We start from the raw sequence: 12,697 nt of genomic DNA on the forward strand, positions 1-12,697 counted from the left end.
TTGGCTGTGTTGGGAATCAACCATGACCACCTTAGAGGACGTCATGGCTGCTTTGGCCTTAGTACAGGTAGAGCTGGCAGCTTCCAATAGAGAGGTGGCAGCTGCAAGGGCTGAAAACGCCCAGATGCGAGCCCGGTTTGATAGATTGCCTTCTACTACCACCTCAACAGGGGCTTCTAGTAGCACTTCCCCTACCACGTCTGTGGTGGTTGAGATGCCCGCACAGATCCCTCTGGCACCACCAGAACGATATTACGGGGACATAAAAAAGATTCAAGTGTTTATGACACAAGTACAGATGCACTTTATGTGCAAACCCAAGATGTTTGCTACACACCAAGCGAGAGTAGCTTTCCTTATCTCGTATCTAGGGGGGGAAGCCGCTCAGTGGGCGGTGCCCATAGTAAAAAGGGATGACCCTCTTCTGTACCAATGGGATAATTTTAAAGAGGAGTTCGAAAAAACCTTCGACAGGAGGGCAGAAACCCTCACAGCAGACAGAGAGTTGTTGAAGCTAAGACAGGGAGATGCAGATCTGGTCACATATCTCAACAACTTCCGGAGACTCGTGGCCGAAACTGATTGGCCAGAAGTAAAAAGAACAGCCTTGTTCTATCAAGGACTGAACGAAGACATGAAGGACGTTTTGGCCCAAATAGATCCCCAGCCTCGCACATGTTCTGCTTTAATTGATCTTACCTTACGCTTAGACCATCGCATGAAGGAAAGAAAAGGAGAGTCTAAGAAAAAAGATAAAGCAGTGATGCCGTATGAGCAAGCCGGTAGCAGTGACAAACCGGCTCCTGCTTCCGAAGCAATGGAAATAGGGGCAGTGAGAGCCTCACTAACCAACAGCGAAAGAGAACACAGACGCAAACAAGGACTGTGTCTTTATTGTGGGAAAAAAGGCCATTTTTTACGCGAGTGCCCGGTGAAGCCAAAACTCAACCGGACTCGGGGAGGACAGAGTCTTGCTGGAGTGGCCGCAAAAGAGTCGGAAAACTACAAGGCTTGAAGGTGAAGGAAGGGAAACCCTCAAGCGTCCACATCATCCCTTCCCTTACTCCGAGTACGATGGACGAGCGGAACCACCTTTTTTTGAACATGTTTTTGCACATAAACAACATACCTCAAGAAGTGCAAGTAATGGTTGATTCTGGGGCTACAGGCTGCTTTATGGACTGTGCTATGGCTCGTCGGTTGGGAGTGAAACTGGTCGCTAAAGACAGACCTGAAACAGTCTACGCCGTGGATGGCAACGTATTGCAAGCAGGCCCGATTATCTACCACACGAGAGAGTATGAAGCCGTTTGTGCTCCGTCCCATCATGAACGTCTGGCATTCAACATCATAGAAGCCCCACAATATGGAATCATCCTGGGTCTCCCATGGTTGCAAAAACATGACCCTGACATACGGTGGAAAACAAAAACGATCCAGTTCCTTTCGAGTTATTGTCACGACCACTGTTTTCCAAGGATAAGCAATCCGACTCCAACAGCAAAGACTAATTACGCTATAGCTACGGCAGCAGAGAAAGAAGTCACGCTGCCTTCCTGTTATGATGAGTATAGGGCTGTGTTCAGTGATAAAGAGGCAGAGGTACTTCCACCACACCGAACATACGATTGCCGCATTGACCTCATCCCTGGTTCTGAGATTCCCAACGGGAGAATTTATGCTCTAACACTCCCTGAAACAGCCACGTTACGCGAATATTTGGACAAATACCTGGCCTTAGGTTATATTCGCCCATCCAGATCTCCTGCAGCATCTCCTCTATTCTTTATTCCCAAGGCAAACGGGGAAAAAAGGTGTTGCATAGACTACAGGGCGTTAAACGCCATCACCGTGAAAAACCAGTATCCTTTGCCTCTGATCCCGGTGTTGCTGGAACAGGTCCGGGCAGCACGCATCTACACAAAGCTGGATTTACGCGGAGCCTATCACCTCGTCCGCATCAGACGAGGTGATGAGTGGAAAACCGCTTTTAAAACACGGTACGGGCTCTATGAGTACTTGGTGATGCCCTTTGGGCTCTGCAATGCCCCTGCAGCTTTTCAGTTTTTTTTGAATGAAGTCCTTCGGGAATACCTGGATCGACATGTGGTCGTGTATATAGACGACATCCTCATTTATTCAAATTCAACGGAAGAACACATCACGCACGTAAAAAAGGTGTTAAGGGCACTACAAGACCATCACCTCTTTTGCAAAATCACCAAATGTGAATTTCACGTCACAACAGTGGAGTTCCTTGGAGTTATGCTTACTCCTTCAGGTCAAGTGATGGCGGAAAGGAAGGTCCAAGCAATTGTAGAGTGGCCCCGCCCCTCTAACGTCAAAGACATCCAGAGCCTGTTGGGGTTCGCCAATTTCTACAGAAGATTTATATCGGGCTTCTCTGGAATGGTGTCACCACTCACGAAGCTTACAAGAAAGAACACCCCGTTCGTGTGGGACGAAAAAGCCCAACAAGCCTTGGACGCCCTCAAAACTGCTTTCTCCTCCGCTCCTGTACTGACGCATGCCGATCCGGACATCCCGTTCGTAGTAGAGGCAGATGCCTCTGAAATAGCCCTGGGGGCTGTGTTATCTCAAAAAGACGAAGCAACCGGCATCCTACATCCGATTGCATACATGTCTCGGAAACTCAGCCCTGCGGAAATCAATTACACCATCGCGGAGAAGGAGCTACTTGCCATTCGTGATGCTTTCATGGAATGGCGACACTGGTTGATGGGGGCTCGACACCAGATCGCGGTTTATACAGACCATCGAAACCTTCAGTTTCTACGAGCCGCGAGACATTTGTCTCCCAGACAACTAAGATGGATGATGTTTTTTGAGGAGTTTCGTTTTGTGGTTACGTTCCGGCCTGGTACCAACAACAGGAAGGCGGATGCTCTAACACGGAGAGAGAATCTCTTGATACCATCGGAGAAACCCGTGCGGTCCATCATTGAACCTGCAAAAGTCATAGGAGTCACCCAGACTGATGACTTTTTGTTTCGTGTGAGGAGGGGAGTGCAGACATGTGTGTGGCGCACTTGGCTCAGGCATCACCCAGAGTGGAAACCAAGACACGGCGTGCCGATGAGAGGAACACAGGTACTGGTACCCACGATCGTTCTACGAAAGACAGTGTTCTCTTGGTGTCATGAGGTGCCGTGTGCTGGTCACATGGGGTTCGTCAAAACGTTAGAAAAAACCCAGAGGCAATTCTGGTGGCCTTCCATAAGATTGGATTTGCGCAGATGGGTAACGGAGTGTGCCACTTGTAGTCAAATGAAATCAGACAGACAGAAACCGCAAGGATTGTTGCAACCTCTGCCCACTCCAGAGAATCCGTGGGAGAGGTTCTCTGTTGACTTCATTGTGGGGCTTCCGAAAGACCAGGGCAAGACGGCCATTATAGTGGTTGTGGATTTTTTAACAAAAATGGGCCATTTCATAGCCTGTGCCCAGGTACCCACAGCAGGACAATTGGCACATCTACTTCTGGTGAACATAGTACGAATACATGGTCTTCCTCGGGACATCGTGTCCGATCGCGGGGCACAGTTCACTGCGAGATTTTGGAAAACTTGGTGTACAGCTTTACACATAACCTCGTCTGTGTCCACCAGTTTCCATCCACAAACGGACGGACAGACGGAGAGACTAAACCAATCTTTAAAACAGTACCTCAGATGTTATGTGCAAGAAAGCAGCGACTCCTGGGTTGATTGGTTGTGGGTGGCAGAAATAGCCTATAACAACACTCAGCATGCATCCACTCAACACACCCCTTTCTTTTGTTCATATGGACACCATCCCAGGTTTACCCCTATGTTGTTGCCTTCTGATAACGTGAAGCTGCCGGAGGTGAGGGAACGGATGTTGCGGGTGCGCAGAATCCTTCTGAATGCACGCAAGAACCTTGTGAAGGCCAAAGCTGGTTACAAACGCCATGCCGATATGCACCGTCGACCAAATCCGGTGTATCAGAAGGGTGATCTGGTATGGTTATCCACAAAACACATTAGGTTTAAGAAGCATAGTGTGTTTAACCCGCGGTTCATTGGACCCTATCGGGTGGTTGAGCATGTGAATCCGGTGGCGGTGCGCCTGCGCTTGCCTGCACACATGCGCATCCATCCTGTGTTCCACGTCTCCCTCCTAAAACCCTCCAGAAGTCCGGTTCGTAGGTCCCCTTTGCCTCTCTGGGTGCAACAGGATCAGGAGTATGAGGTGAGGTGCATTCGGGACGCTAGGAGGGTGAGGGGTCGTTTGCAATACCTTCTCTCCTGGAAGGGGTTTGGTCCGGAGGAGGATTCTTGGGAACCGGCGTCGGCTGTTCGTGCCCCCCGGTTGGTGGCCCGTTTTCATCGTTTATTTCCTGCCAAGCCGGGGGGGGGGGTGAAGGCCCCTTTGTGAGGGGGGGTGTACTGTCATGTTTCGAGGCGCCGAAAGATTACGGCCACCTCGAACTACACTTCCCGAGGCGCCGGAAGATTACGGCCGCCTCGAACTACATTTCCCGGCATGCTGTGCGTACGCCACGCACGAACGTGAGTGGCGCGCGCATACCAGGAAATAAAGGGCTGAGTCGGACGGCGGTTAGACGCCGATAATTCCGTTTACGTGTTGGCGTGTTCCTGGATTACAAGGCTGGTAGCGGTAAGGGTGGCGGTCGTTCACTGAAGCGCCAGAACTGTGAGTAATCAAGAGCTGTGTGGTGTGGGGCGTTGGTAGTGTCGATCCCAACAACACACCCACAGTTTGCCTGGTTCCTAGGAGCATCACTCGGAGAGTGTTGCTAGGAAGTTCACGAACTTCAAAGAGAGAGTTTGAACTAGGGGGATTTTGGTGTGGTCGATCCGGAAACAAGTCCTGTGACTTGTGTAGCCCCACGGAAACCCCTAGTCACCTCTTGTACATATTGTATATAAGCGCCTTCAGGCACAGTAACGATAGGACTCACGTGAACCCTATTGAGCCTCGTTACTGGTATCCCTCACATAAACTGTACTTCCTATATATATGTGGAGAGTGTATACCAAGGAAGAGAGAGTCACAGAGTGAGTTAACACTGTGACCCAGTTGCGAAGATTGTGCTGCCGGTGTGCAGAGTTCATACTTGTTTCTTTATTCCCGAAATAACAGGAGACAGGAGGGGTAGTGGACGCAAATAAAGGGAACTGTGGTATCCTATGTAAAGACTTTCAAGCATTGTTCTGGGTAGGTGTGTAATCTCTATAGCGCACTAATCACGAATCTGTACACTGAACCAGTGAGATTGAATCTTGTGTATGTTTGTTTTCACAGTCAGGCACAGTTCTGCAATCCATACCCTACCCCTGTCTCCATTGGACTAAGGCATTGTGTATTTTCCTTTACAGGTAATGAGTAGGGGCAGTGGAAGGGTTGTGGGTGGAGAAAAGTAGAACACTGGTGTAGGTCAGGGAGGTAGGGTGTTCTAATAGCGTGTTCTTTGTCGTTACAGATCTCCCTCCCTGCTGTTCCCTTCCTTTCCCGCGCCCCGCTGTATCACCTTAGTCGTTCGTGTTTTATCTCGGAGCACTGGGGTTGTTCAGTGGGGCCGGGATTAGGACTCTCATCACAGCCCCGAGGAAGAAGAGAGCCGAGCCTGATAATGCCACACACATCAGGGCTTGTCCTACCTTATACTTACAATGCACCCTGCCCTTGGGCCTACCATAGGGGTGACTAATATGAAGACAAGGGAAGGTTTAGGGACTGGCAAGTGGGTGCACTTGCCTAGTCAGCATGACAGTACCAGACTGCACGCAGGTTCTGCAATGGCAGACCTTAGACACATTTTACAAGGCTGCTTCTGTGGGTGGCACAACCAGTGCTGCAAGCCCACTAGCAGCGTTTGGATTTACACACCCTGGGCACACTCAGTGCACTGTACAAGGGTCTGACAAGTAAACCAAATATCCAATCATGGAACCACTAATCAATACATCAATTTACGGTAGCGACCACTCGCACTGTGACACTGGACAGCAGTGGCACAGTGCCCAAAGCATCTAACACCAGAAAAACACATGAGGCAACACCAAAAATGGAAGGGAGACCCACGCCAATGGTGCCAGGTCTAACAGTGGGTTTGTTGGCCGTCCCTCCCTAAGACCCTTCCCTTTTAGTAGTAAGCATACCCTATTTTACAGCCACTCCCACAGGTTCTTCCTACATTTACTATTAGTAGTAAACTTAGATGTGGGAGAATCTCCCGATAGAAAATTGTAGGAGAGGTTGAGGTGGAGATTGTGTCTGGTAGGTTTGTGAATTGCATTTTGTAGCAAGTAGTACTACTGTAGTACTACTTCCCATATTTTAAAATGCAGTTTGTGAATCAGGCTATACAGGTTTTGATCATAAATCAACCTACTGAATTAACAAACCATGTATGACTTAAAATACCACATTGTTTTACCATATTTCCAGTATATTCAGGCTGCCGTATTTTGGTTACCACCTGTGAGTTATGAGGGGCATACCTGGTATTGGTTTTACCCCAGAGCTTACCTGGTATTGGGTTTAACCCAGAGCTTTGAATTACATAAAACCATGTACACTACAATCACTACAAGCATCCTTCTATGTCACATAGCTTGTGAAGGTCTAGCAAAGAATGGCCCGTGTGGTATTCTACAATGTTTTGGCAGGATGGATACAGATACCACCCATCATCTAACTACCTCAGGCCCATCATTTTTGAAGACTTCATAGACTTGCTTCATGAGTACACTGATTTCGACATGAATGGTCATCAGCTTCTGTCGAATGTTCTTGCGGTGGTCCTCCTGGTGAGCTTCAAACTCCAGGTCTTTGTAAACACGCTTGTCATCAATGTAGACCAGGAGCAGCTCACTAATTTGTTTGGCGTAGCGCGCAATTGTCACATTGCTCATCTTATACTCTTCCACAATTGCTTGCACCTAGGGAACCCAATGACAAAGGATAGAAATGTCAATGCATTGTTCTTTATGATGTTATCTGACAATCAAAAAGCATTAGCATTCATTTGTGCTCCCATTTGTGCTCTGTCCTTGCCATGTTTTTCTCTGGCATTATATATTCCACAACAAACGACATCCTGGCAAAATCCTGATAACAGACCTGATTCACAGAGCTTTCTTCCATGGGTGAGTATTATTTCTGCAAATTCAAGAGTCATTTACATCTGTCAGGAATAAGACAACTGTGCACTGAAAAAACTTGCTAATTGGGCCCACAGAGTCAAGCTTTATCACTGAAAATGAAAAGATACCTTTATGGTGACTCCCCTCTTCTTACATTCTCATTTAAAGCTTGGCGGGCAGCTGCCATAAGTCTGAGGTAGTAGAGGTATCAACTGAGGGGTAGTGTGATCAGCGGGTCACTGATCCCATCCTGTGGCGCACACACGGGTGTGTGCGCCACAGGATGGGATCAGTGACCCGCTGATCACACTACCCCTCAGTTGATAGTTTTACGCCGCGGGACACGCGACGATACTGTGGTAGCACCCTAAAAAAAGTATCAACATATTTGGAAGCACGCTGTGCATCTAGTCCATTTACCTAGTAGTAGAGGCATCACCACAGCTGTCCCAGCCTCAGTAAGCCCCCACATTTAGAATGAATTGCCTTGTACATGGGCTTTTTCTGCCGAAGCTGCTCCCGCCACTGTGGTGGAAACTAGTTACAAAAAAAGTGACAGCTGCTCCACCCTGCCATGGCGGCACTGTGGCCCTACCAATAACATATTAGTTTCCCCAAAAATAGGGCTCAAAATGTGATACTATTTTCTTTAAAAAAATGTATACATTTCCTTGGGTGCTTGGAAAATATTCCTTACTATTTTCCTGCTCAGGAAAAAAGCCCAAACTCACGGCATTAGAAGGGCCACCCACCAACTGCTGCACCTGCTGGGTTTCCGTGGAGTGCAACCGCTTGCAGATCTACCTTTACAAAAAAACATTATAAACTGTGGCGGAAACAAACCCAGTTTTAAAAGTTGTTATATCAGAACTTTGCATGCTGGTACCATACATGCATGCATGTTTCATATATGGTTCACATCCCTTCCCTGCACCTCCTGTCCTACTATGTTAATATAAAAATAACCAATTGATATGTATTGTTGTCCAATGCCTGCGCGCTAGCTGTACAGATATAGATAAAGAGAAAGCCATGGGAATGGATGAAGTGTAACCTTAACTTTTTGCTACTCTTAAGTCCTCTTTACTTTCATCAATTTTGTACGTAGATTTCCCAGACTGAGAATGAGGAAAAAAGGAGAAGGTTGCATTGGGCAGCTGGGGTCTAGGAAAACACATTAATCTCCAAGCTTAGCATCACTGCAATGAGACACTTTGCAATAATAGTGTCAGCAGAATTCATATGGGGTAGCCCATGCATCCAGCATATATTTGTGATAGTTACATAAGGCAAGAGTCCAGTTGAATCTATTTTTACCCTTGCTGGAGTGTGCATAGACACTGAAAGGATGTTGGGCTTCCAGAAGAGCGTAACAATGGATGATGATGGATGTAATCTTCTGGAAAGGGCAGCATTAGCAACCTCCCAGTCAAGGTATAAATGGAAAGCACACCTTAAGTCAAGATTATGGAGTGTTCCTTGGCCAACATGTGGAAAGAATGTCAGACAGCCTTCTTATTCAAATGAGATTCTGACAATCTTTGGACCAGATTGTCCTGGCAAAACACAGCAAATGATTCTGAATTGCAAATGGCTTACTGTTCACTCGTGCGCATGGCCGATATTTAGGCCACCAGTCTCAATCTCACTACATGAAGGAAAGCTTTCAACGCCAGGACGTGTGGCTCTAGCTCCAACATATTTATGTATAGGACATATTAGTCCCATAAGGCATTGATCGATGGTTCCCCATAGTGACACCCTTGCCTGTACTCTAAGGAGTTAGTTGTGGGGGATGTGGCTATGGCAGCAATGGAGTCTGACACAGAAAACCAAGCTCTGGGCGCAACTGGTCCGCTAGTGTACAGATCCTGGTCACTGTGCTTGTGGCACATACTGGTTAGGGAACAGACCCCATTCAGCCCAAGTGGGGAAATCGTGGGGCTGGCGGCGGACTGGGGCCTGCAGCGCAGCTTGTTGGACCTGCACCTGCACTAGCCTGCAGCTATGGATGTGTGGGCTGCACAAGTCTGGAGGAGCTCTGCAGAGAGGATTGTGGTCAGCATAGCCAGCACCTGAGACCCTGCAAGCAGCCGGTTTAAGTTGAGGGCCTTGAATGGCGTAGGGGCCTCACTGAATTCAGAGGAGTGGCGGCCCTGGTTGGGCGGAAGTGTGTAGCAGCGGCACATTTCTGAGTGGCGCCTTCAGCATTCTTCTGGTGCTCTAGAGGTCCCCGAAGACTTGGGTCTTGTGACATTATGAGGGGCACGGGAGAGGGTGCACTCCGCCCCTGACTCTGTGGGACAAGAGACATCCTCCATATCCGGGGTTCTCCCCGTCTACTTGATCAGGGTCTGACTATCAGAGGCGCCCCGGGGCTGTGGGGACGAAAGCAGCCTGGTCTCTTGCTCTAGTGAAGGCTGGTCCCCGGCAGCGTGGTGTAAGTGGAAGGCTCCTTGCTTCAATGTCCGGGGCGGTGGCACCCTGTCAAGCCAACCCTCCACCGCAGAGATGTGAACTTTGATGGCTCCCTTGGGACAGGAGAACTGACGGACAGCTGTGGTATAGGCGCTGGCCCTGCCTAATATCATACTGGTCTGCAACAAACAAGGAGGTTGGGACCGGGATGAGGGTGGGCCCCCTGCAGGTAGCCCTGTAAAGGGGAGGGCAGAAATGAGGTTGGGAGCCCATACGGCCACAATTTTGACAGCTATTCGGGACACCAAGGACAGCCTGGAGCAGAAGACTGAAGTAGTGGTGGTGGATTTGGATCTACTAGGGGCATATCATAAAAGCTGGCAGACAGAACTGATAAGCGGAATCCACATTGGCGCAGCTACGCCTGATGGTAATGGATCATGATGTTCAACTGCGCAAACTGCAGAAGGATGTAGACTTTTACGGCTGAGATAGAAGACGCTGAGGGTCCGAACCAATGCTCGCCTGGTGTGGGTGGCTGAGGGTGCGGAGGGGCAATGGGTTGATTTGTTTGTGGAACAGTGGTTGGCATCCGCAGTGTTGGAAGGAAAGATTTCACCCATGTTTCAGAGTGGAACGGGAACACTGGATACCTGGTCAACACCCGGGGCCCACCCCAGACTGATTGTGCTAGATTACTGAACTTTAGAGGCAGAGACAACATCCTTCAAAGTGCACGCAAACATGGGCCCTGGATGGCTGGCAGAATCGAAGGTGGTGTTGATGGTCTGGCATTGTTTGGGCGCAATGGCGGCGACGGTTCTGTGGAAGATGTGAGGCAGGCACAGGTCCGTTGGGCTCTTGAGTGGGTGTTCTTCATGGTCATGATGGGGTCTTTAGTGGTGACCAGTTTCTAGCTGGTGATGGTGGGCTGGCTGTCATTGCTGGAGGGGAGGGTGGTTTCAGGGGTCTGTTCGCTGAAGTTGTCGTAGAGGGCCTTGATCTTCAAGTGGAAGAAGAAGCCGAGCTTGTTGCAGAGGTCCTGGGTCGGTGTGATGTCTGTGGCTTCGCTGGCGGGTTTGGTGAACTGCTTGATGATGTTGAAGAGTTCCTTTGAGTTGCTGGTGTTGGTGAGGATTTTGTTCCAGATGAAGGTCCTCTTGATGGATCTTATGAGTTGGTGGTATTATGTTGTGGCATTCTTGTAGGCGGACTGGTCTTTGGTAGTCCTGTTGTTTCTCCATTGTTTCTCAAGTAGTCTGCAGGCGCATCTGGCTTCTTGGAGGTCGTTGGTAAACCAGGGGCTCCTCAGTGGGCGTTGTCTGTCGGGGCGGCGGAGGGGGGGTGAGTTTGTCCGCGCAGTTGGTGATCCAGCATTGTAGTTCTGTGGCTGCAGAGGTGGCGTTGGTTGTAGCGGACGGGGGGTCGTGGACGAGGGTAGAGTTGAGGCGATTCTCTGTGACCTTGCTCCAGTTCCTTCGTGGAGGGCGCCGGGCGGGTTTGTGTGCGATGGTGATGTTGAATGAGAAGTGGTGGTCTGTCCAGAGGGGCTGCGAGGTGTGGTTGAAGTGGATGTTTTTCCCTCCTGCGAAGATGGTATCGTGAGTGTGTCCAGCTTTGTGGGTGGGGGTGGTGACGAGCTGCTTCGCGCATTGTGGTTCTGGGGCTGATCTGGACATGGAAGTGAAGGTTTTCGGTGTTGGAGAGGGAGACGATCGTGCTGGAGGTGTGGAGTCGGAGAGAGCTCTTGTGTGCTATGGTGAGTCCTCCTCCTGGGAGGTGGGGGCAGTCCTTCCTTTGGATCTTGTAGCCATCAGGAATGGCAGTGGCGATGTCGGGATAGATGCAGGTGTGTCTGTGCAGGGAGAGCACATTGAGGAGGATGCATTTCAGGGCTTGTTTGGTGGGGGTGCGGGTGCGGAGGTCGTGGGGGTGCTGTGGATAGTGAAGGAAGGTCGACAGTGTCAGCAGGCTGTGGGTGATGTTTGGCGATGTTTCTATTGAAAAGTATTCTGTGCATTGTGTATGTCTCTGGCTAGGAGATACCTAAGTGTGTTAGTGAGTATACTATAATAAATACATATTTTTATAAAAATACAGTGTGGTTCTTTTTCATTTAATCTATACCTACAAAATTACGTTCTGGTAAAACAAGCTGCTTTACACTCCTTCTGGACTAAGCCACAGCTACCACTTCTTGAGCTTTCTAAGGATGTCCAAGACCACTAAAATCACCATAAGGGTCGTCTGGATTGTGCAAGGTGCCCACTTACAAAAGTGGACACCATATACCAAGCCAGCTTCTCACACAGCCTGAGGGGGGGAATGTTGCAGAGGCTCAGAAGAAGCACACATAAGAAAAGTGAGGCCAAAATTAAAGTCACACTGCGGCATAACAAAGGGAATGGATGGTAATAAGTGAGTCAGCCCCTTCAAAAACCTATTTACAATTGGAGACCTAAAATAGAGGGTTGGTCTGGCAGCCGCAAAAAAGCAAATAGAACAGAAAGATAACCCTTCAGAGTACTTAAAGCAGAACCCTGCCGGGCTAGGGTAAGAATGAATAGAAGAACAGTAGAAAGAGTAGCAGAAAGAGGGTCAATAGACCTTTGTGTAGAGTATAATACAAACTTCTGCCAACAGAGGGAGGGTGGACGGTAGGCAACACAAAGTGAGGGAGGGCTGTCAGTAGGCAACTCGGATGGAGGGTGGAGGCAGCACGGAGGGAGGGTAGACAGGATGCAATACAGAGGGAAGGCAGTCGACGGCAACACAGATGTAGGAAGGGAGGTTGGGAAGAAACACGTTTCTGCAACAGGGAAGGAGCGAGGGTGGATGGGAGGCAACAGGGAGGGATGGTGGGTGGGAGCCAACAGTGAGAGATAGGCATCAGTGATGGAGGGTGGGTGGTTAGACAACAGGGAGAAAACACAGAAGGTTGGTGGGCGGGATGCCACACGGATTGCAACACAGTGGGTGGGTGGGTGGGATTCAACACAGAGGGTGGGTGGCCGGGACGCCAACACGGAGGGTGGGCTGCAACACAGAGGGTGGGTGGGTGTAATGCTACACAGAGGGTGGGTATGGCAACACAGCGGGTAGGCAACACCGAGGGTTAGGCAACA

General features: G+C 49.4%; 1 protein-coding gene across 2 annotated transcripts in view; it reads right to left on the reverse strand.

Annotated features, from left to right (window-relative positions):
- Nucleotides 1-12,697, reverse strand: part of DNAH2 (dynein axonemal heavy chain 2) — a 3,497,426-nt gene that overhangs the window by 2,831,769 nt on the left and 652,960 nt on the right. For both annotated transcript variants that reach the window (XM_078670326.1, XM_078670327.1), the window contains one exon: nucleotides 6,711-6,950. In XM_078670326.1, the coding sequence (XP_078526452.1) occupies nucleotides 6,711-6,950 (240 nt within the window). The remainder of the gene's footprint in view (nucleotides 1-6,710; nucleotides 6,951-12,697) is intronic.

Source organism: Lissotriton helveticus, chromosome 12 (assembly GCF_964261635.1).
Source record: "Lissotriton helveticus chromosome 12, aLisHel1.1, whole genome shotgun sequence".
NCBI lineage: Eukaryota > Metazoa > Chordata > Amphibia > Caudata > Salamandridae > Lissotriton > Lissotriton helveticus.